The 25,168-nt window shown below is 41.0% G+C and overlaps 1 protein-coding gene across 4 annotated transcripts in view; it reads left to right on the top strand.

Moving 5' to 3' along the window:
• The window catches only part of SYNE3 (spectrin repeat containing nuclear envelope family member 3), a 65,543-nt gene that overhangs the window by 26,043 nt on the left and 14,332 nt on the right, over positions 1 to 25,168 (top strand). For all 4 annotated transcript variants that reach the window (XM_032110758.1, XM_032110757.1, XM_032110755.1 and 1 more), the window contains exons 5-17: positions 4,704 to 4,865; positions 5,582 to 5,926; positions 7,106 to 7,242; positions 9,152 to 9,299; positions 10,048 to 10,230; positions 10,482 to 10,625; positions 11,599 to 11,733; positions 12,679 to 12,840; positions 13,562 to 13,725; positions 14,622 to 14,748; positions 14,924 to 15,079; positions 15,713 to 15,862; positions 17,101 to 17,139. In XM_032110758.1, coding sequence (XP_031966649.1) covers positions 4,704 to 4,865; positions 5,582 to 5,926; positions 7,106 to 7,242; positions 9,152 to 9,299; positions 10,048 to 10,230; positions 10,482 to 10,625; positions 11,599 to 11,733; positions 12,679 to 12,840; positions 13,562 to 13,725; positions 14,622 to 14,748; positions 14,924 to 15,079; positions 15,713 to 15,862; positions 17,101 to 17,139 — 2,052 coding nt within the window. The remainder of the gene's footprint in view (positions 1 to 4,703; positions 4,866 to 5,581; positions 5,927 to 7,105; positions 7,243 to 9,151; positions 9,300 to 10,047; positions 10,231 to 10,481; positions 10,626 to 11,598; positions 11,734 to 12,678; positions 12,841 to 13,561; positions 13,726 to 14,621; positions 14,749 to 14,923; positions 15,080 to 15,712; positions 15,863 to 17,100; positions 17,140 to 25,168) is intronic.

Consider the following 25,168-nt stretch of genomic DNA (forward strand, 5'->3'; position numbering starts at 1 on the left):
TGTATAACCAGATGCAGAGTACCCATTCCAGGAGCCAGGGAATATTACATGAATACAGCCTTGCTGGAGGAAGTAGCATTAGTTGAGACCCAGAGCTGCACTCCCTGCCTGCAGAACTGGGAAACACAGAGGTGGGAGTCAGCTCTGGCCCAACACTTTGCTCAGTGACCAGTTCCACTATCTGAAAGATTTTCATGCACACAGATACTAATTCTTGCCCAATACTAATCTTCCATCTTGAACAGTTGCTAGATTAGGCTGGTGTAAGGCATCCTGCTTCATCTTTCAGTACCAGTGATTTCCTTTCACCCTATTTCTGAGTAAAGATTTCAGAAAATGCTTGTACTTTTCACTTCTAAAACTCATGCAAAGACAGGATTAGACAATGCGGTATGGCTGAGGGGCAGACATTTGCATGTGGGCAGAAGGATTCAATTTCTTACTGACTAAATCAATAGAAATACTCAAAGGGATATTTTAAATATATACATATAGACACATCTATACCAAACTTACAGAAATTAAAACCTAGTTTTTGCTCATAGTGACTTCCAGGAATTTTATAGGCTGGAATTATGTGGTGCAAATAGACATCATTTTCATTACTTTGATTCTGCTGTCTGCCTCTGTTACAATGCTGCCTTCTATTAATTCCCACACCAGTCCAGAACTGGAGCCTGACAGTGATGGATGCTTTCCCTCTCTGGTGCCATTGTACAAAGCTAACTTCAGATCACACTGGAAGAACTACAACATTAGGATGCTTGTGCCATTGTCCTGCTTGCTCCATAGATACCTTTTCTCTTTTGAAGTAAAATACCCTGAGCCCCAAAAGTGACAAAAAACCTCCTTAACTGACATCTTTTGTGAGCATGTAGTTCAGATACTTTCCTAGCCATAAATATACAACTACTGCTAATGTCTCTCCAAAATCTAGAGTATATTTGGAAATTCCGTAGCTGCAGCTGCCACAGAGAAGCCACCAGCAGACTTGAGCCTCAACACTGATTATTTATTTTTAAAGGTAGATATCTTGATTACAAGGCATCTGGATATACAAATAAGAAGGTTCCTGGGAATTCAGGGGTTTATCTAGACTGGCATTTAAAATTATCATTTGCTCCGTCCTCACCAAAATTGTCTTTGGTTTTGAAGAGAGAGACAGTCATTAGTTATTTTAATAAAGCTGTTCTTTCAAACAAGTAATTTGAATACTCAAAGCCAGAATGTGGCCTCTCTGAGACTGATTTTACATAGTGTGATTTCTCTAACTGACTTGGATATGTGCTGGTGTAAATGAGATCAGGAAGTGGCTCATACTAGTTAGACGAAATATGTCTTTATGTTTCCAGCCAACTGAGACACTAGAAAAAGCTTTTCTTTGGCATTGGTTATAAATACCACATTTAATAGAAAGACTGAGTGAGAGAATCCAGCTAAGAAATCCTTCTTTCTGGAGGTATGGAACAAAGAAGGGAGTTGGGAAGCCTTGGATTTTGCAACTGAAGTAAATGAGGAGTTTATTATCTAATGCCAATGTTACTGGCACCTTGGGAAATTGTGTTGGAAAGTATAGCACTAGTTAGAGAAACCCTGCCACCTCTTCCAACGGGCAGGAGGAATGAATGAAAGAGACACAGGAGCTGTAAGGGGATTGCTCTGGCCCCTCACATGATGAGAGGCCAGACTAAATGTGACTTGCAGATGCCAGCTGAATGCCTGAGCAGAGGAGGCTCGCTGGTGTTTGTAGATTACACTTGTATTTGAAGAGCGTTTTTAGATCCTGTGCAGTTGTCCAGCTCTGTCAGAAGGCAGGCTCTTGGACAGTGCTTCTTAAATGGTTTGCCTGTGATATTGCTTCTCTGGTATGAGCAAATGGTGGGAGGGTTTTTTTTTCTTAGTGCTAACATGTGTCTTTAACATTCTCAAATTTTAAAAGCATATACTTTTTTTTAATTACATCAACAGGAATATCTTTAGATGTGGCAGCCATTTCCTACATACTTTCCTTGTCCAGGAAATTAAAAATACACATAGGTAGATGGTTGTGTCTTTTAGCATAAATGATGACTGAAGATGGTAAGAAAAGTTATGATATACAGTATGCTGATATTTAGGAAGTATTTTAAATACTTCTGAGCACATCAAATTGATTTCAGTCCATGCTGTCTCTGTTAACTGAAACCTAGATAATTACAACAGTTTGCTAAGTTACCCTAGGGCTAAGACTAAAAACACCAGAAATGCCTACAGGAGCTTTCTGTACTCTCCTTGAGACACCGCAGAGGGATTTAAAGCAGGAACTTCCTTTACGTGCTCTAGGTTGCCTTCCAGAGGAGGCTCATTTGCCCTTACTGACTGTGAAGGGAGCTTAGGGGAGAGGGATTCCTAAGCCTCTGTCCGCCTTCCTTGAGTACCCAGGGCTGGGCATATTCTGCCCAGACACATCTCTTTCTCTGCAGCCCATGGCAAACCCATTCTTTTCCTGTCAGTGCTCTCACTCTTTCCAGGGCCATGACCTTGCTTCAGTCTCCTCCAGTGAATGTGGATGTTGAGTTTTGCGCTGTCCTGCTCTCCAAACAGCTAACCTAGCAGGAGCAAGTGATACCTTATTTTTCATCATTGGAAAGTTTTCCTGCTTAACCTCTTGTGGGGGAGAGGGCTCAGCCAGCTCTTTGTAAGCCTTTTGTCTGACAACTGGCACAGTCTGTCCAGATCCATGGCATCTATCCCTTGACCTCACAGACCAGCAGTGTACCCAAACTGCAGATTCCTTTGTTTTAGCTGAATAGCCTTGGCCAAGGGTAGGTTGTTGACTTCCTTTTTAATCCCCTGTATATCAGCCTAAGATTTTTGAGCTTAATAATATCTCTGCTTTGTTATTCTGATTTATGCCCTTTGGAGCTTCTGCCAGTTAAACAAACTAATCTAATTCCGTGGAGTCAATAAGTTTGGCCTGACTTGGCTCACTTTGGTGTGGCCCTTTTACACTGCTGTAAGGTTATCTTCTTCAGGTCCCTGACATGAGGTCGAGGCATGAATTGTTTAGCCTCTGCAGATTTGAGAATTGACACATGGGGATTTAGCAAGTGAAGTGTTCTGCTGGATGCATCTTGGCCACAGAAGTCAGCAGTCATAATTCTACCTTTTGGTTTCATCCAAAGCCATATGTGGCTGGTGCTATTAAAGGTTGTGCTCTAATATGGGCAGCATTTCATCCTCCATGGGAAACAATTGTCCCTTAGATGTCCTTCTTTTGTCCCACAGCAAGTTAACTAACTTTAGGGGAGTCACTCATGAATTGCACAAGTCAGCAGAAACTGCAGTGGCAGTGGAGAAGACAGACTGGTGGTGTGCCACTTGCAGGATGGTGGCTTTGTAGTGCACCATGGGCATAACCTGTCCCAAAGGCGAAGGGCAAAGTCCCAGAGGGACTGCCACCCCAGCACATGGGAGATCCTGGGGTGACTGATGCTTATGCCACCCTCCTGCTGGCCTGGCTGGAGAACAGGCTGACAGAATGGACAGCGCTCACTGCCACCTCAGCCAGGTTGGCAGGTGTGGGGACCTGTCCAGAGCCTCACAGAGACAAGGGAAATGCAAAGAGGACTTTCCAGCTCTGCCCACCATTGCAGCTGTCACTCTACTCGCCCTGGAGGGCAGCTGCTCAGAGGCCAGTGGTGTGTCCTGTGTTACACAGAATGAAACTTGGCCCATTGTCTGTGAGAGCAAAGGGTGCTTTCAAGCGTGCTGCAAGCACTGCATGGATTGAACAGGGAATGATTTATTTTTTATCTAATGTAACCATGGTGTACCTCAACTGCTCTCCATGCCAGCTGGAGAAGGGCAAGAAAAAATCAGTCTGGTTTTGCAGAAAATAATACTTAGGTTGGATATTATACTAGTGAAACAACAGAGCAGGTGATTTGTGTCAAAATCAAACAGGCCTAAACTTGGGCTGGCAAAACAAGGCTAATCTGAGCAAATGTGACTCTGACTTGTGAGGACTGCCAGACTGGATCAGCAGGGAGCAACTCAGGATGTGCAGGCCCCTGTAAATTCAGGGATTGTTACTTACAGGGTGTACAGGCACTAACTTGGAAAATGAAGTCTGCTTTCCATTGGCTTGAATTTGTTTCCAGAGTCTGTGATACCACCACAGAATAGTTTGTGATCTGCTAAGTAGGGAAGTGCCTGGACTACACAATTGCAGGTGATGGTCATTTTCCACACAGTCTGTTTAAATAATGAACAATTTAAAACAATTTTCATGCCTCTAGTGCATTCTCTATTATTTTCATTTTGAGACATATGGAAGGTGTGCTCATCTTCATTTTTAACCCACAAGAGGAACATAACTACTTGTCTCTCAAAGTGAAAACCAGAACCAAACTTCTATCTCTTTTCTTTTCCTAATGAGAGAGTAGGAAGGTTTGGAAAGTCAGAAATTCATCTGACAGTGCCTTGCAGTTTGTGTTCTTGGAGACTTAGACATTGAGAACCTGCAGCACAGTCCAGACAGGAACAAGCCTTTGTGTACTTTTGTGTTCTGTTTCTCAAGGTAAACTTTGAATTCCTGTGGAGGCCAAGTGTTATCGGGGCTCATGAAAAGGGAGTCTTGTTTATAAATTCTGGGTTATAATATAAAGGAAAAAGAGTCAGATAAGCACAGTCCTCACCATTTCTCATGTCTCTTGTTACAGAACAGAGTGAAACTGCTTGAAATGATAACCAAGGAACATGAGCAGTACAGCGCTAATGTCAACCAGTTTCAATCGTGGCTGAATGGTGTCACAGAGAGATTAAACTGCTGCATTGGAGAAGCAACCAAGTCTTCAGCAGAGGACAAGCTAAAGGCACTGAAGGTCCTTGAACAATATAACTCTAACAAGGAGTTAGGACTGTGTATTTTTCATCTCTGTATGTGTTGCTCAAACCATACAAGGGTGTACTTGAGAAAAGAATTACATGTACAAAATAGATGGTGATTTTAGCATGGGCTAGGGCAGAAGATCTGTATGAAGTCCTGAAACTGTTTGTATGTATGGTTCTTCCAGTATGAGTCACAAACTGGTCTGGTTTGTTTTTCTTAAAGCCTGATCTCCAACGATTATGTGATTCTTCGAGAATCTTGTTTAAATAAATCAGATTTGGTAAACATGATCCAAATGGACCCTGAAGGTTCACAGTTTTTGAGAGTTAAGAGCTGGTGATGAAAATACCAGTTTTGAGAACAATATCCTTTGTTTTGGTGCCACTGCTTTAACTGTTTAGCTTAAAATCTCTGAGATCCCAACTATTATCTAGTGCCTGCAGCTTCTGTTTTCTTTGTCAGGGATCTCAGGTGATTACCATTAATGAAAACCAGTATTTTCAGAATCAATGGCAATTAATATTACTCAGAAGGCAGTCAAATGACTAACCCTGGCTTCTGGTCACTTGAAAAAAGACATATTTTGAAATAAGAAGTGAAAACCAAAATACATACAACCAGGAGAGGTGGTCTTTTTTCCTACTGCTTTCAGCTTTTTCCCTAGCTTCCCATTCCTGCAGATAATCTTTATTTAACTTCTTTTTGCAGGAAATTTCCAAAGACATTAGGAGTGGTGGAAAGAAGTGGAAGCACCTTGAAAATCAGTGTGCAGAGGTGATTCAGAATACCTCTCCACTTGGAGCTGCAAGATTGAAAGATGAACTTGAAGAGCTAAGAAAAGCCTTGGAGAAGTTGAAACTGCTGAGCAGTGAGGAGGAGGAGAGATTGCTCAAGATCCAACAGTCTGAAAGTGCCTATGAGTCCCAAGCCAGACAATTAGAAGCAGACATCCAGAAGCTGAGAAAAGATCTACAGAGACTAGAAAATGACCTGGATCCTGGGGAAGGGGAAAAGACTGAAGATGAGTTTGTAACTCTGTGGAGAAAATGCAATGTAAGTTGTTACCCTTTGTGTGGAGGATCAAGTGCAGCCATAGACTGAGCATGCATAGTCACATCAACAGATGCCCGTCCCATTGGTTAAAGATGATAAGGAAAGAGTATGAGTGTGTGTGAAACAGACTGAGGAAAATGTGACTGCCAACAATGGAATCAACTGCCCCAACCTCCATCTTATGCTGCGCAGAAGGAGCAGGGTTGGAGGATGTGCTGGAGTTTGTGTCTAGAGTTCAAAGGGATCATATGCAAAAAGAGCACAATACAGAGCAAACAACACAATTTGCTCCACTTAAAAAGAAGCAGGAAACTAATGCCTCACTGTATATATAAATACACAGACACAAGTGCATACACAGACACAAGTACACATATTTCTGAGGAATTTGGTAAGACCATTGCTATATTGTATCCTTCATCTCTGTAAGGTAGGTACCTCTCTTCCTTTACTAGCAGACACATCATCAGTACTAAGAAGTCCCAAGATTGTAACAATCCAGTATTTACACCAAAACCCATCTGCTGCAAAAATGAGTGCAAAAAATTCATCACACATAAAATAGATAAGAATCTTTGCTGCTCATTTCCTCTCGAGGGCTGGTTTTACATTTATTATCTGTTCTCAAAATGCCTGTCATTGCTGTTTGTATGTCTAGAACCGTGCAGGACTAACTGGGAAAAGTATATGCAAAAAGGATCCAAAAAATTTAGACTGGTTCAATCCAGCTACATTTGCATGGGTTTTAGTTGGTTTTGTTTCCCTGAGTCACCCTAGAATTAACATTCTCTATATGTGAGTCTCTGAGAAAGATCTGTTCATGCAAACAGATGCTGTTAAGACTGCTCCAAAAGTGCAGCTCATGTTATGTACTGCAATCACTGAACTGAAACCGTGCCTGTTTGTGATTCAAACTCTGTTCAAACAGTGAACACTGCAGATCAGATGCAAAGGCTGGGCAGTGTGAGGGGAGGAGAGAGAGCCTGCTGGAACAAAACTGTTCGTGAGAATGTTTTCTGTCTTAGCAAAGACCATATTCCTTATAACCAGGAAAAAAGCCAAAAAAAAAAAAAAATCCCAAAGGGGATTTGTGCATACCCTGAGACACAGCCTTACTTCTTCATTTTGTGTGCCAGATGCTACATAAGGTGTGATCTGTTCATTATTTCTATAATTAAGGCAACCAAAGCAGCTCTGGCTGCAGAAGAGTCAAAGATTGAGAGGCTGAAGGCCCAGCTTAAGGAACTGCTACGGTTTTCCCAAGATGTCCAGCCACACACTGAGAGTGTTGTCTCTGCAATACACCAGTATCAAAGGTACTGGAAAGTCTGATTGTGGTGGGCTGGTGGGGGAAATCTTCTGTCAGACACTGAAGGGATTGTCAGGGGCCTAAGAAAAAAGTGATATGCAGTCCAGTTGTAAGTGATGAGTAGAAAAAAAAGCTTTTGCTAATTACATCCACCTCCATGTTTCAGTGAAGCTGTAATTTTAGCCATTTGCTAGGAGCTGGAGGCTCCTGGTCATTTTCAAGCAATTATCTTACATCATTAATGTTGTGTATGGTTTGAAGAAAATTAGATTGTTGGCAGCTAATTTGATCTTATTAGCATTTTATAATAATAATTTATGTATTTTGCTTGCCTTTCATGCCAGCAACTAGAAAATCAGGACAGGAGTTGTAGTAGTAAACGGTTCAGAAGAATTATGGCCCTCCCTTGTTGAGTTTGTTGCAATGACTCACCAGCCTTAGCAATTACTTGGCAGACTATTCCCCTTCTCCTGGCAGCTTCTATGCATGTTCCTGTTTTCAACTTGCCTTGGTTTGGAAACTCTGAAAGTTTAGCCTCTCCCCAGACTTCAGTGTTTCCGTTTCCAGGCTGCCTGGAATCAGGAAGTAAAGAAGCTGCAGCAAATTTTGCAAACTAGAAGAAAGGATCATTTTTTTAAGGGGAAAAAAGAAGGTCAGTTCTTTTCCTGTATCCCAGCTTATTACCCTCTGTGCTCAGTATGCTGTCCTGGTGGAAGGGTTATAGGTCATTTTGGGAAAGGATTTCAGTTTAAAAACTAGCAAGTAAACAATGTTGAAAGAGGAGCAAAGAAAGCAGGGGACTTGCCTCTGAGTAGGAAATGGTAGCTGCTCCTTTGCCAGCTTCTCTCCAAAGCTGCTTTGGGAAGTCTGGCAGCTTCACACTGAGCCTGCTGGCAGGGGCAGCAGAGCAAATGGCAGTGGACATGTAAAGTCAGAACTTTCTATTTGCAGAGCTTTTGGCCTCTGCAAACTTGCCTTTATTTAGCTCCATCACGGCCCAGTGACACAGGTAAGATTGTTGTTTCTGTTTCTCTAGAAAGGCAGTATTTGATCCTGATTGGCATTCCTCTCATCTGTCTGTCTTGTGAGTTTGCAAGATACTGTTCCCCATGAACATAAAGTTTGGGCTGCATTTTGCCATACCAGGCAGGATTCTGCAAACTGGGAAGGTCAGGCAAGCTGAGAAAAACAGGAGGCAGCTGCATGGGGTGTGTCACTGCTGGGCCTTGTCACTCGGCTGTGTTTGGGATAAGCCTTTTTAAGAGAAGCCTGGATGTTCATTGAAAGTTTGCTGATTTAATTTTTTTTTCCAGTAATAGAGCTGTGTATGTATGTGGATACATATATATAAATAGAAAGCTTTTATCAGAATCACCTGTATGTACTAATATAAATTCAAGTGGTTCTGCAAAATTTAAAAGAATTATATCTGAAATAAAAATGGTTTTTTCACTTTTTGTGCTAACATAAGGTTATCAAAGACTTTTAAATGTAATTTTTTAAAGAAACAAAACCTTGTTTTTTACAGGCAACTGCAGTTACATTCTAGACACTCTTGGCTTGTTCTTCCCATCAGTCAGTGAGACTGCTCCAATAATATGATTTGTTAAATCACACTGGTGACAGCAGCCAAGAAGGATCGTATACAAAGGGAGACTTCTGGCTACTAGAAAAGCAAAGTAGTTCCTGATACAACAGACAAATGTGTCCTACAGCATCTAAATAAAGTTTTTTCAGATGTCTCTGACCGACAGAGCAGCTGATGGTATGCAACACCAGGCTCAGACAGGCAAACAGGCTTTTGTGTTGTACATGATTTACACCAAGTATTGTGTTAATTTGTGCCTTGAAGAATAGAATGTTTGGACTTGGATTTCTTCATAATCCTTCTCTTGGTTGTCACTTTATCCTTACAGTGTGAGAGGCAAGACTTCTAAAATGAGCACTGATACAGAAACCCAACTGAAGAGAATCTTCCAAAATCCCCTGCAAAGTTTTGAACAGTGGAAGCCATCGGTCCAGATGCTCCTGGAGACTCCGGAGCCAGAACTGGCTCACATCGAGGTAGCAAAGCTGTTACTAATTTCAGAAATGTGGGTTTGACCAAGCCTGCAGACAGCTGCCAGGCAGCAGCAGCTGGAAGGTCCTGCCAGTGTGGCAGGAAAACCCACAGTAGGGATGGAGGTCTTTACTTAGCTCCAGCTTTAGCACATTGTCTTACTTTCTGCCCCCCATTTGGTTAACTGGAGTTGTCAGCTGAGTAGGCTGCATTAAAATGTTAGATATCTTTAACAATAATGATAATATTGTTTAGCATTAACCCAGATCTCCCTGGATGGGAAATCTGTGGACTCTGTTAAAGAATTTTGTAGTGATATAGACGTGGGATTAAAATGCATGATTTATGCATGTGCCCAGCAAAGTGTGTTTGTTACTTTTTCATCCCTGTGATCTCCAGAATAAATGTGTCTGTGAACAGGGATGGAATTTATCCTCAGGATGAGCATTCAAGCTGTCCTTTCTGTTGGTTGTTTAGGCCTCTCCTCTGCACAGACAGCTCTTTCCATAGTACAGCTTACTTCTATTTCTGTTCACAAAATGGATGCAGCCCTGGTGCCTCTAACATTATTAGGAAGATTTTTCCTTTAACTGGGCACTGTCCAGGTACCTTCTGTTACCCCTTGTTGGCCCAGCATGCTGTTTTTACCTGAATTTGTCATACTGCTTTGTTTGTGTGATTTGTGTGAGGATAATATGTTTATATGATTATTTTCTTTGGTATGATTTCACTGGAAGAACTTTCTTCCTTTAGGCTGCTCTAGCTGAAAGCTCCCAGTTCAAAGAGATGTTGATGATGTTACAGCTGAAGAAAGATTTGCTAAACAATGTCCTTGGTGAGGAAAAAGCAGAGTCTTTCCTTCAAGAAGCAGCTGAAGCTTCAAAGGAGAGAGAAGTTCTACACAAAAGTCTGCTGCAAAGCAAGAGCAAACTCCAGGTGAGCTACAAAACCCATATACTGACTTTGCCTGTGATAAAGACAAAGATCAAGTCTTTACTAAGGCAGTTTTTATATATATAAATTCAGTACTAATCCCTTTCTCTAGGCTGATCATACATTCAAATAAATTTGTGGTCTTGCATAGTGTAGCTCAGTGTTTGTTCTGAATAAGAAGTGGGTATTGACAAAAGATAATGCCACAGGATATATCTTGAATGCTGGACCTGTTTTCATATTTCTCCATCTAGAATTTGATATTGCAACATAAGAACTTTGATGCTGGTTTTGCACCACTGCAGAAGAAATTATCTGCCATCAAAGCCAAATTAGATCTAGAGAAGGAGCCACGGCCTGATCTCTTGGGTAAAAAGACACAACTCCAGAGACTCCAGGTACATTCCAGTATTGTTTGGCCCTGTTATCCTCAGCTAACTGTGATCCTGTTTGTTCATATTTTATTAGCATTGGGAATTCAGTACCTTTCCCCTCAATTGTGTGTTAGATAATTTCATTTGGTCCAGTTTATAGGATGAGTGAATGAAATTAAAGCAATGCAGATGAAGCACTGGCAAACTGAGCTTGAGGGAAGGAAGAAGCAGCTGGAAGCTCTTGGTGGTACTTCCTTCTTGGGCTAGTTTAATTGCTAAAGAAAATGTATCTTGACACTTCCCACTGGGAGTGAATCTGCGCAAATAACCTGAACCAATCTAACTGCCTCCAGCAGAGTTCCCCTTCCTTTTGTATCCTCCTCTTTCTGCTCTTATCCTTGTCACTTAGCTTTGACACATGCTAGATTTACTCCACAGGGTGATTCAGCTGACCAAGATAAGAAAAAAAAATGAACAGAAAAAGATGATAATTTATTTGGTTAATGTTTTGAACTGGTTCAGCAAAGAGTCCAACATGCAGTAGAGCCTGTTCAAGGCATGCAGTGGGATACCTGGGAGAGGGGAGAGAAGAGCAGGAGGAGAAGGGAGAGGGAATGTGACTGCTGTGGTGAGCTATGATGGTTCAGCTGTACTGTGCCACTTCATCCTCAGTGACCACAGGGATATTTTCACCACAGTTCTTTGCAGTATTTAGCTGGTTATACTATGGCTCCTTTGGCACCTCTCAGTTTATCTGAGCTTATCTCAACTTATCTTCTTTGTTATCTCCCGGTAGCAGGTAAAGTACATCCAACCATTTTTTTAAGAAACATTTACTCCCGGGCATCGAAACAATTCACTTTCTTAATGACAGTGATTGTTGCTGGGACTTTTTGTCCTCACACTGTCAAATGAAGCTACCTTTGGTGTATGTTTTCTGAAAATCCATGCCATACCTAGCACACTACCCATACAGAATCTGTCTTTTCATCTGCAGATGATCCAAGATGACTTGGCAGAGCTTGCAATTCACATGGAGGAGGTAGAGAAGCTTGTTCAGTCAAATACCACACACAGGCATGAAATGAACCAACTTTCATCTGACTCTCAGGCCCTGAAGAGATCACTGGAGGTAACATAACAAAGTTTTTAGTTGCCTGGGGAGTTGTCAGTTGCCTCTATTTAAAAATATTTTAAAAAATCTTTGGGCATATGACATTACATGCTTTGAGTGACAGATATTTTCATTTCAGGGGAAGAAGGCACTGAATTCTTATGACTTTGATAACTCTTCCAGGATTCTCTGATTGTCTCTGATGTGATTTCCCTTGGTGATAGAATACCATCCACACAGATTTTATGTCTATATAAACAATTTCTGGAGTGGGCCTGAGATTTCTGACCAAAAGAACTCATATTATCATGGTCGTGCTTGCACTTCACAGATTACTTGGATAGGGATTTTGTACCAAAGTGTTTGGGGTTTTCATGGCTTTGGGTCCTACAAGTTAATGAGAGAAAAGTGCTGCAATTGCATAAATACTTGTTTTGTCCTGAGGCATTTTGTAGCTTGCAAACATACCTATAAAATGACCTCCAAAGCAATCTCAGAAGAAGAGCTCATAAAGTTACTTTAGTTATGCAGTTCACTATAAAACTATGTGTGTTAAAGTGTTACCTGAACATGCACTGTGGAATTCTAGTTTCGATCTCAATCATCCCATTTATCACTGAACTGGACTTTTGCCAAACAAGTCTGTACAATCTTTTCTGATTCAGGGAGCGTAAGATGTATTTGATATTGACTGGGGTACAAAAGCCCAAGACGTGTATTCTCTATTCCCTTTCAGCTAAGAAAGGGAGCTGTTCTAGTCTTAATACCCCCCCGTGTGGTTGAATACAGGCCTGCAGAAGCTTGGAGGTGTTTTCCACATCACTGATGCTAAAAGGATAGGTTTTTTGTCTCTCATTAACAGCTGCTTTTTTCCTTTTTGCCCATGAGGTTCTGTACCCATCCAGTAAAGAAAGTGCTTTTTTTGTCTGTCTTTAGTTGCTGACATATTTTTATCATTTGTAGATGATGATACAGCAGAGTGAAGACCACGTTCAGAAGCACTGGGCATATAATGACAAACTGTCTGACCTCCAGCAGTGGATCTCAGTAACCAGGGAGAAGATTGACTCCTACCAGGATGCTGATGGAGAGCAGAACACTGAGGGCAGGCTGGAAGACCTGGAGGTGGGAAAAGCATCTTAGTTTAAGATGTTAATTATTTACTTTGCAGCATTCAGACTTTAAGAGTGGGGGTTTCTAGTGAGAATTTCCTGATTTGGGAGAGTAATGATGGCGTGTTTCTCCTTCAATAACTGTTGGTTGCTGTTGCCTTGCTGCTTTGCCCTGTGTTGTGGGATGTGGGGCCACGTAACAGACAAGAGTGGTGAAAAATGACTAAGAAGTTGAGATGGATTAAGTGTTATCCAGGGATAGGTGGTCTGTTCCTGTCAGGGTGATCTCTCTGGACAATACCTGCCTTTGCCTGTCTATGCTCATCAATACATTGAAGATTCCTGCCATGTTAGCTAGCCTTACACTCTGTTGAACTGAGCTGTTCCCAAAGCTGCCAGCTTTTCCCTGGGTAGCAGTACTTTGCATGCTAAATTCACCCTGTAGGTTACTTCAGCTGGCAGCTGTTGCCTTCCTATGGGAGACCAAAATCTTTCATGGGAAGGCTACAGAAGGAGGTGCATTGACAGCTTGCACCCTTTAAGTTTTGCCATCAGCTCTTTGACCTATGTTGGCTCTTTGGAAGAATCCACAGCCTATTTTTTTCCCGCTAGGTGTGTTCTAGCTAGTGCCAACAGAACCAGCATAGTCCTGGACTGAGCATGTCCTTCAGTCTGACATAGCCTCTGCTTTACCCAGGACACCTAGGAGTAATTGTAAGGGCTGTGCGTTTCAGAGATGGCTAGCTGAGTTTCCAGATAAGGAGATCCAACGGCACCTTGTGGAAGCTCATGGCCAGCTGGTCATGGAGAATTCTTCTCCAGAAGAGACTGCCCATGTCCAGGCAGAGCTGGATCAGCTGAAGGAGTCATGGAAATCACTGAAGGAGATGGCAACTGGGTAAGTGTTCATGTAGGTCTTCCTCATGTCCCTTCAAGGGGAGTCTTTTACTGCAATAAGAACAGACACATTTGAGGCTTTATGCTCTGTGCTGTGAAAGTGAACAGCCATACCACAATGCTAGAAGCAAGATGGGATTTTATTTAATTGTTTATAAGCTGAAAATCATTATTTTCAAGAAAACCTTTTTAAGACTCTGCACCAATGCCTGTCAATCTTACTTTACCTCATGTTGGAGCAGGCAGTGTCTTATGACCTGGCTCACTCTTGTACTGCCAGTTTTTGTCAGAAGAAATTTGGCATAGACTGGGTGACTTGTGCTGTTCTGTCTCACCTTCCTGTTCTCCTTGGAGATGCCTCCAAGGAGGGTATATCTGCAATGGGATTTCTGCCTTTTGCAAACCTGTGAAAGTATAAGCAGAGCTAAAAATCTTCTCTTTAGCTAGGGAATGAAGACTTAATTTATTTTGCCTCTGCTGTGTAGTGTCGAATGCTGCTCATATTTGCCAGTCTGTATTAATATTTAATGATGTGCTGCATATATGATTGTATTAATACATAGTGTCAGAATAGGCACAAAAATTAAATTACAAAATCAAGGAAGGCTTGATTGTACTGCCTCCTGGAACCAGAAAGGAAGGTATATTGCCAAGGTAATATTTTTATTCCCCTAAATAAAAGAAAACAAAATACTTGGAAATGTTAGAACTAGAGTCCTGGTGCAGCTTTGAGACATTCCAGTCGGGAATAACTTTAATAGTAATAGTGTTATTAGTAGTTCTAATAATAATATAATAATAACAACAATAGTGCTGTTTCCCCAGTGCTGTCCCCCACAGACCCAGTCAAAATGTGGATGTCTGCTGCACTGATGTCTCTGGTTTTGTGTTTTCAAGCCTCCTCAAAAAGTGGCAGTTAAATAGACCAGTGGCTGATAAGAAGAAGAAAAGAGCATTTGTGGACAGCAGATGGATGTCTAGACCTGCTTTCCGCCTTTTTGATGTAGAGCCCAACCATAAGCAGGTGAGATGGGAACTCTGTGTCTGCCTTCATATCAGCTTCACAAGAACAATTTCATTGCCTTCATCTGATATTGCAGGTTACAAAGTTGGAGGTTAAGATCTTGCAATCAGGCCTTCAGAGGAAACATCTGACATAACAGTAAGAGCTTTTTTGTCCCTGTTGTTCTCTGTCCCAGGAGAAGATGAGAGAAGGGCAAAGTACAAGCAGCCACTTGAAGCTCCTACATGACTTTGAAGAGTGGCTACAAGGAGAAAACACCAAACTGACCAAAGTTCTTGCTGGGACTCCATCTTCCACAGAGGAAATTAAGGCACACCAGAGCAAACTTGAGGTTAGTTTTCAGGGGGTGAATGGAGATACTAATACCGCAATAAGTGCAAATTCTTTCTGAATTAAAAGAAACCCAAACAGCAACAATAAAACACAAACCCACTCCACCAACTAACCAATATCCCACCACCCCAAAAAAACAAAAAAATAAATCCCCAGAGAACAAACAGACAAAAAATTCAAACACTATGCTCTTTGCTTTAGGAGACTCTAGAGTAGCTGAAGCTCAGGAATTTAGGACAAATTTCATCCTTTTTGCTAAGAAGCCCAGAGCCAGAGTGGTAGAAGGGAAGGGAGCACCTGGCATCTAGTTGTTGGGCTGGACATTGGGCTGACATGGTATGGCAAAGGTATTCATTAAAAGAAGCTGATTAAAATCAGTGTCTGGTATTTGGTCTCACTCTTCCTGTTGAATATAGCCAAATGCTGTGGCATTGGATGCTGTTAGAAATTAAATACAGAAATATCTAAGTCTATAGAAGTCCTGCAGGTGAGTTTTATATCCTTTCAAGCCAAAAAAGCAGTATCAAAAATAAATGTGCTATTCCATAACCACTGTTATTTCAAATGCTAATTTAAAAAGTGGGGCCTTCCTGAATCCTGAGTTGCTGCTGACCCTTGTCTTTGCCTGTAGGAGCTGCAGTCTCATGTGCCTGATGGTCAGCGTCTCTTTGAGGACCTCCTTCATCTTCATCCTGTCATTGGTAACTCTGAGGAGCTGGAGGACCTGCGCTACCGATGGATGCTCTACAAATCTAAACTGAGAGAGTCCATGAGTTCTCCGGTAGGTGACAACACACAGTCCCCAGCTGCTGAGCTCTGCCATTGCACTCTCAGGTTGCTTCTCATTGCTGGGCTTAATCCAACTGTGTAGGTGTGTGTGCTTAATGAAGAGTTGTGGGCTTTTCCCTTGGTAAGCTATGCTCAAAATATTTCCTGAAATGGAAGGTTCAAACCCCAATGACAACTGGCAAAGAGGCAGGCAGCTGGGGACTGAGAGGTGTTTGTGTGTGTGAATAGTTTGGATAAATGCCTGGTTCTGGGCACATGGATTTATGGTTTTTGCCCTTTCTCCACACAACATTCTCCATAGAGTTATTTTTTGACTGTTCCTGCAGTAAGAATATGTTCACTGTTCATTATTTGTGTCTCCTGCTGTGGGACAGAATAGTCAGTGACTGAACTGATTCAAAGTAACTGTGCACAGAAGGACCTAGTCACTTTTGAAACTGTCTTTATAGGCTAATGATTTGGAATGAAATAAAGAGGAGGCATTTTAATGCAACAACCAAATTATTAAAGAAGTTACTGGGTTGTTATATGTAAGGCATGCTAAGGATGGCATCATTATATATAAAGTATTCCAGGGCATGCTGAAGCTTTTCCCATGTTCTTAGCATAAACATATATAATTATTAATTAATATTTTTCTAGCTTAACTACTCACATTATCTGAGCAACTCCAAGATACCATAATCAAAGGACTAGAATTTACAGGTTTGCGTTTGGTACTTTCTGTATGCGAGTGCTTTCAAAGGTATCTGAACTTGAACACCTAAAATCTGAGGCATTTTAAAATTTTCTGTATTGGGAAATGTTGACTTGAAATCCAAAGCTTATTTAGAACATGAATCTTTTAAAATGCATGGAAGGTAAGCATGACCTCTGTTAATAAAGAGCATATTTCTATGTTTGCCATTGATTGTAATGACTCATGCTTTGTTAACCAAAACTTTCTGTAGGCATTAGTATAGTCAATAGGTGTCAGTAATGTCAAAGGTATGGCTGGGAGAACTACTCATCTGATTCAAATAGTCAAGAACCTAAAAACATGTCATCTTTCTGCCTAATGTTTGTTAAAAAGCTCATTAAAAAAATCTCCTGCTGGTTCATTCTGTCCAGGTGACCATGAATTGAAAGAGACATCCCCTGTGTGGTGAATACTCATTTATAGGCTCCTCTGGGATGTTAACTTCATGCCTTTTTTTTTTTTTTTTTTAATTTTTTTTTTCTTTTAAACAGAGTGCTGGATCTTTGGAGGAACCAGACAGATTCAGAAAGGTATGACAGTTTCTTATTATTAAAATGTTTGACCAGACATTTTGCAGAAGATTATTTTAAACTTTTCTAAAGATTCTTGAAATTAATTTGCATATTAAGAGCCACTCTTAAGGAAGTTGTTGATTTTCTCCAGATTTTTAAAAGGAAAAATATTAGATAGTTTTTACTCTTGAGCTAGGCTTACTGTATCTCTAGAAGCTAAATATCCATCTCCTGGGAGAGGAGGGGAACTCAGTTTTTGTATATCTACATGCTATATAAACTTAATTAATTTTTCAAAAGAGACTAAGGAAGAGCCAGAATATCTCTGTAAAGGATTTAGTGGTTAAGTGCCTAAAATAATTTTGAAAATGGGACTTCTAATTCTTTAGTCACTTCTGAAAAAAAGTGCTTTGGATCAATCAGCCCATCTTCTTTCTGATGCAGAAAGCCAGAGAAAGTCAAGAGATTTGTCTAATGTTATTAGACTAAATCCTTATTCTAAGCAGCAGAATTCCTCCTGTGATGGATTTTCTTTTTGAAGTGATGACATAAGAAACAGAAGCAGTACAGGAGATGATAAGGAGAAGCTAAAAGAAAACAAAATACTGACAGTTTCTTATTAAACCAAGCAGCACTTCTGATCCTATTTTCACAAAGCCAGCAAATTTTTCTGTCGCAATTTGCTTTGTTTATAGACGCTCTTCTACTTTGTACTGTCGTCTCACTTTCCATTTGTTTTGAGAAGGAACAGAATAAGGCTTTATTTGCCCAACACAAAAGAGACTGGATGAATAATCTGTTGCAGGATCATAATCACGTAGTCATTTTAAGATAAATCAAACCCTTGATTTCTCCTGTTGCAACACCTCTGTACAAGAGACCAATATTTAAAGGGGGCAGTACAGTGCACTTCAAGCATGGCCAGAAATCAAGGCTTTCCTCATTCTGATGAGATATTCCTCTAATACTCATATGTGGAGTAGCAGCTCCAGTATTTATACCCAGAAAAATACTGACCAATTTTAAGGCAGTTTTCACACTTTTCTCAATAGTTTTGGCTGCAGTTCAGCCTTCCTGAAAACCCCCAAAGATTTTCTGTTCTTGCCTGTCTGGCTCAGCATTAATTGTTTCATCCAGTAAGGTCACCAGAATTTTTAAGGCTGGAAAAACAGCATGACATTTTAATACTTGGTGTAGAGGCAGCCAAACATTTAGTAGTGCTGCTTTTCCCTAGAAGAGGCTCAAAGGGATGTTCCAGAAGACTGTCCAAGGCAGTCTCTGGTTTCATGTTGTTTGGTTGGGTCAAGTTGTTTGTAGGGAAAAAAAACCCAAAAGCTTTAGGCATAAGCATGTTTCCACTACAGTTAGATGCCATTTTTAATTCATCTGCCTCACCTGCCTTGGGGAACATGGTATTTATTCACCCTTAAATTCTCCAAATTAGACTAAAGTCTTCAGTTAATTTTCAAAGATACTGGCTTAACGTAACGGCACGCAGCAAACATTTGTCAATTAGGCCTACAGCAAGAGCACAAAAAAAACCTCACTCTGTGAGTTTTTAATAGCTACTGAACACAAACAAAGAGAAACAGCTCAGGGTGGAAAGGAACGAAGAACTGAAATACCTCATAAGCATGAGGTAAATGGCTCCCATTGCACTAACAAGTGATTTGCAGTTTCCCTTCAGCCAGTACAGATGTTGCTGTAATTTACACCCTGCTCACTTCAGTGAGATTTCGCTGACCTCAGGGCTTTCATTCTCTGTTTAAACAGTATCTCTACAACAAGAATCCAAGTGCTGTAAGCAGCAGTGTCTTTTTTTTTCATTCAGGTTTTATCAGGATGTAAGCCAGTGTTGCCACAAGATTTTTGAGCACCACTTAAGAGAGCCAGAAAATAATGTTTATCCCTTTTGGGTGTATCACTGTTTGGACTAAGAAAAGAGGAAAACCAGGCCAACTGCAGAATTCTAGTCTATGCAGTTTACTTTAAATTCAGATTTAACGCATAAAATGTGGCTAGAAATGAAAGAAAGATTAAGCAAAATATTTTTGTATGCATGAATATCTTTCAAAGCTGTGGTAAAGGAAGCCAACTACCTTGAAGAGATCAGCTGATCTCAGGAGTTAGGATCTGCAGGAAATGCAAATGGCTGCATCACTGTGCTTGCAACAACCAGTGAGTTTGCATAAAATAGGATCAGGTTATCTCTGATTTGTCAGCTCCTTCATGCTCTTGAGTCACACAAAATCAGCAGAAGTTGCAGAAGTTGAGGTATTTTTGGACTGATCTCTGCTTTTTGCAGCACGAGGTCCCTAGTGACTCTCCTTGTCTCTCCCGTTTGAGCTGTGAATATTTTGCAGCAGCAGCAGATCAGCAGGGAGAAGGGGAAGGTCCAGCTGCAACCATTCTCATTCCATTGCCTTCTGATTTTATTCCATTTCTAGCCTACATGGCCAAATGCTGGGCAGAATAGAGCCTGCTCCATTCACAGGAATGTGCGTTTTTTTCTGGTCATTCGTCCATTGCTGAGGACATGCCCCTGCCACTTGGTGCCCTTAGGAGCAGAACAGCCTAATGATTGTGATGTGAGCGACTTCTTGTTGATTAACAAAAAACAGTTGCAGGAAATTGCACTGGCTGCAGCAAATTTTTAGCAGGTGCCAGTGATAGCCAATGTAGAGGGATATTTCTGCAGGGTACCTAGCACACTCAAGAACATAATCAAGCAAGTGCTCAATAATAACTATGATAAATGTTACTTTCAAAGGTTGGCTCCCAGCTACCTGAAAATATTCCATGAGTATTCTTAGCATAAATACGAAGTCGAAGCCTCATTATTTACAGGTCTAGGTAGCGCTGTTTGATTTATTTTCTCAAGTGCTCAGAGTAATTACACTTCCTTGCTAAATAAACAATCAGGCTTTATTGTTTGTACAAACAAAATAATTAGAATTCATTACATCAGTGGTCAGCTAATTGCTTCCTTTGAGATTCTGCTGAGAGTAATCTCCTGTAACATGCAGGCAGAAGGAACACGTAATTTAATCTTATTTAGAGACACCATTGATCTGGAGTCAATCAAATTAATGCAGTCATTCAGGAAACTGCAAAGCAAGAGCTGCCACAGCTTGCCAGGAAGAAAACAGTAATGTGGTCTGCTCTGCCCAAGTGCAGATATGATGGGAGTTCCTCATGGCAGAAAAGCACAGCATTGTGTGTTAGTGCCTGTGTTAGTGGTGCCTCTTTATTAAAAGTGTGTGGCCCGTTTGTTTTCCTCAAGTTCTGCTAGGTGTTACCCACTTGAAATCTTCTGTACAATTACAGTCCTAGTAAAATGAAAAAGACTTATTAAAAAGGTACCTTTTCCTCAGTTTTCAATACCCCTTTTATACATAAAGATAATAGCTCTCCATTATATTTTTTCATCACTCTGCCTATAAGCCTGAGCTTACCTGTTTTAGGAATTATACCATGACTCAAACACAAGATGAAGGGCATCTTAGCATTAAAAATTAGTAGATAGACTTATTTTCTCCCAATAGTGATGTTTGCTCAGAAAGGAAACCTAGTCAAAAAAAACCCCAAAAAAATCCCACCTCCAGAAAAATCCTGACTGCCCATTCCTAACTCAGAGCCACTGTTAAATACGCTGAGCCAGGCAGCAGCATCCCCTTCCTTTTCCAGCAGGCTCACTTCGTGTTACTGCACCTGTGAGACTCCCTGCGTGTCTGCTCTTATTTTTGTAGGTTTCATCTGAGGATATCTACAGTGCCCTCAAATGTTAGAAATCTGGGGCTCTTTGTTTGTTGTTTATCTGGTCCTGCCACACCTCTGCCCTGCCAATGCTCTCTGCCTACAGTAGTGCTCGTGCAAGAAGGTGATATCCTGCTTCCCAGGACACCTGGTTCTTACATTCTTTTCATGCTCCTGTGGTATTAGTCAGGCATGTGGTCGGTGCTACCTGCTTTATGTGAAGAGATGATCCTTTAGCTGCCTGCCATGTTGTGAGGTATTTGCAGATTTTCACCAAGAAGACAGCCTAGAATGATTTTCTTAGTAGATATAATTTTATATCCTAACTGAAAGGTAAAGAGAGAGAAAAAGATTTGTTGAGCAATAGCAGAATGCAACCAGTTTTCAGTATATGTCTGAAAAAATGTTTTTAACACAACTGTAAAAGATACTGTAAGAAAAGCTCTTCTAGTCATTACGTCTAATTTTATACCTATTATTTCTTTAAAAGTAAGCCATCACATTTTTAATTATCTAAATAAAATGCAAATAATATTCAAATTATGTATAGTGACTGCTGAAGTTTAAGAAAAGCTTGATCTTGACTTGAGAGAAGTCACTGGCAGAGGAGCTGGAAACATACATTGTTGACATGATAAACCATCTTTTGATGTCAGTAACTTCTTCTACAAGTTCCAGGACGTTCTTTCTTTCAGTTTTTACTCTTACTATGCTTATTTTAATTAGTTTATTTCAACTTGTAAGGATGAGTGGAAGATGGAAATTGGGAAAAGTTGCTTTACTTGTCTGCCTTCCTGAATAATTATAGAAGGCTGAAGTCTTTTTCTGCTTGCTTGCGTCTGGAGAATTATAGAAATCAGTGCTACTTTAACAGGTCAGGCTGTAGCTCTTGTCCTGTGATGTGCTTCTCCTAGAAACATGTCATGCTGTATATGCACACAGAAGCTAACCTTTTTAAATCCATTTGTGTCCCAGTAGCATACGGCACAGTGCTTAGTTCTAAGTGACTTTGCAGCAGAAATTCTGAAATATCCATCATATGTGGCTGCTGAAACCTCAGATACAAACTGCTGGCTCTTCCTTGTTTTCTGTTTCTTGTAAGTGAAACCTCCATCAAAGATTCTAGATTATCCCCCAGCCATCTTGAGGCACTCCAGAATCTTCCCTAAGGAAGAAAACAGTATTTAATTTGCCTGTGTACTTACCTATTTACATGCATATGTTTATGCACTTCAGAATTGAAAGGAACATTAAGGTTGCAAAGTCAAGCAATCTGAAGATGGAAAATGTCAGAGCTAAAATTGCTTGTATGACTGCAGTTAACCTCTCTTCAGCATTGTGGTTCATTCTGGTAGTTCTTTATGCAAAGGAGAATGATAAGTACAGGACTCAATGGGGTCCCAGGCCCTTCCTTACTCGTTCCTCACTGCTGGTTGCCTACCCTGGGCAGTGTTTGCTTTTAGGAAAATACAGTTCTGAGCCCAGTGTCTCACTGTCCTTTTGCGGAGGCCACATAACCTCTGATCAACAGAGGCTGATCTTAGTTCCTGCTGTAGTTTATGGGATTGTGCGTTGCCCAAGAGCATGTTGGATACTCAGTTCTGTGGTGACAGTAGTATCCAACTCCCCTAAATTATTTCCCTCTTGAAAAGACCAGCTGTGATTTGCGATGTGTTGTTTATCTTGGAGAGGGACACTCATGGCTCCTGATGAGAACTGATGAGAAGCCCAGCTCCAAACTATCTCACATTGAGGTAAAAAACCAATCTGCTTTGGTTTGAGAGAGCAGCCCATGATCCCCCTGGAACTGAATTCTTCTTCTTGTCAATAACCTGCCTCTGTGAGTGACAGCTGAATAAGTACACAGTGAGATCTCAAGTGGCAGAAACATGGGGCCTCTCAGAGGCAAAATACCACTGATAAGGCAGCTGCTTCACCAAAACAAGTGGTGGTGCTTAATACTCCTATCTGGGCATACTCCTATGCAGGATGAAAGGAATGTATGGCAAGCTGTTGTTTCAGCCTTCCTGGCAGCTCTGTTTATTCTCAGAGGAATAAGAAAGTGCTAGAATCCATACCTATGTAGGTGATCCTTTCCGAGGCTTATCTGTTCTTCTTGTTAGGAAGTTCTTCCTCTGTCCCTATTGCTATAGTTTAAGCCCAGTATGTTGTGACTTACCCACTGTGGAGGTAGGCCGGGATTCATCCTGCCTGGGCTTGTAACTTAGGGTTTCACATCATCATGAATTTTGCAGAGAGTGTAGATGATGGTTGACTCTCCATCTCTTCTTGTAGAATGAACTAGGAGCTAGGTTCAAAGCTAACACAAGGGACATGTTCTTCATGCCAGCTGGAACTCCTTGCTGAAGAGTATTGAGGACTCAGTATAGTTTGTGTAGGTTCGAGGGGAAACTGGACAAGTATCTGGAAGAAAGATACTGAATGTTAAACAGATGAACAAGCTCCATCAGGCTCAGAAAACTGCCTGAACTGAAAGTAGCTGAAGGGTGAGAATATTAAGGAGAAATTACTTATGCTTGCCTTAATACCTGTGCATCTGTGCCAACTGCTGTAGAATAGAGGAAACTTGGGCTGGGTACAGTCCTGGCACGAAGTGGAATGGCTGCTGGTGTCTGTGTGTAGTGTCTGTAGGACACTAAGTCTTTGGTCGCTTTACCTCTGGGGAGAGCAGGAGTTTTCAGGCAGCAGTGCATTTCTCAGGAAATACTCTGAGGTAAGAGGAATAAATCCAGACTAAATATTTTTTCTCTGCTGGATCACTGATTCAGTGGTGCAGGTATGATTTTTGTCAGGCACGCTGGTGACATACAAGCAGCAGCAAAACCCCACTAATGAGTCTGGTCTAAGATGCTATATTGCTCTGCTCTCTCAAATAGCTAGATTAACTGTGTGTTTTCTTATATCCTGGAATGCGGTCAATAGCAAACCGGGGGGGCACTGATTTTTGGTAAAACACTTCAGCAACTTACACAGGAATATTATGCAGCAAGTTCTAAAGTGCTTTTCTGCTGTTTCCCATCCAAGTGATTTTTCATGGTGCGTTTGGTAAGGAGTTATTAACTGCAAACAGATTTAAGTTCTGAGGACTCCCTAGATCTGAACCGATGCTTGTCATTCAAACGCCCCAACATGAATCAAGTACAAATGTGAATGTTCACAGCCAGTGCAGTTCATTTGGAACAAGCATGCATTTAGCATTACACAAAACACAGCGGTCCACCCCTTGACAATCCTTGCTTGTCCTGGTATTTTGAGGGAGAAGGGGGACGACATTTATTCTTGATGGTGAACTTTAAAAGTATATTTTCTTTTTAAATGCCAACCTATTCCTTTTCCATGTGTGTTTCAAAAATGTCTCTGACACTTTGGCTCAATACCTAGGTATTCCAGCTGTTATTCTAAGATGGTGGAAATTAAAATTCTGTTGACTTCACTGGAGCTTTGCCAGTTTTTCTCAGAGGAAGATTTGATTTCAGAATATTTAGTGGAGCTTAGATCTGACACATGCACTGCAGGCACTGTGGGTGCTGGGTAGTAGCTGTACTGGTGCCAGTAGCTGGAGTGATTGGGGAAGGGAAATTCCACTGTGTAGCAAGGGTTGTGGTTCTGACCTTCTCATCTTTCTCATCATCAACCTTCCATCTCATGAAATTATATACTCAAACTGTCTCTTGCAAAGGTGGAACTATGTTAGACTGTCCTTTTCTAGCCCAGAATGATGTGCTAAAGGGTTGGAAGTATGGTGCTGACTCCAGGACCCTGATCACTTTGAGTCCAGTAGAGCAGAGGTTTGAGCCTTGGCCTCCTGAATTTCCTGTTGGTGTCATAATCTCAGGTCACCACATCCTGAAAGCATCTCTTTTTCACATCACAGATCTAAAAAATATCTTGACTTAGTAAAATTGAAGTGCTGTTTTTTCATACTCAGAAAGGGAGTCAGTGCCTCAAACTTTCCATGCTTTTTGCAGATGTATCATCTTTCTTGTTAAAAGCTACTGTGTCTCCTTCAAATTTCTTTAGCCTTTAACACCTCTCAAAGTACTATCACCCAAAAAAAAAAAAAAAATAAAAGAAGAAATCACCAATTCTTCCAGCACGCACAAAGCAATGGAACTAATGTAGGTTTCATGTCACAACAACTTGGGCATATAAGTAATGAATCTATTTGTAAGATACCTGCTGACTTCCAAAGACAAGTAGTTCCTGATCATGACTTTATTTAGTTGTGCCTGTGCATAATCCCGCTGCAGACACTGAAATTAATGATGAA

Source organism: Corvus moneduloides, chromosome 6 (assembly GCF_009650955.1).
Source record: "Corvus moneduloides isolate bCorMon1 chromosome 6, bCorMon1.pri, whole genome shotgun sequence".
Taxonomy (NCBI): Eukaryota; Metazoa; Chordata; class Aves; order Passeriformes; family Corvidae; genus Corvus; species Corvus moneduloides.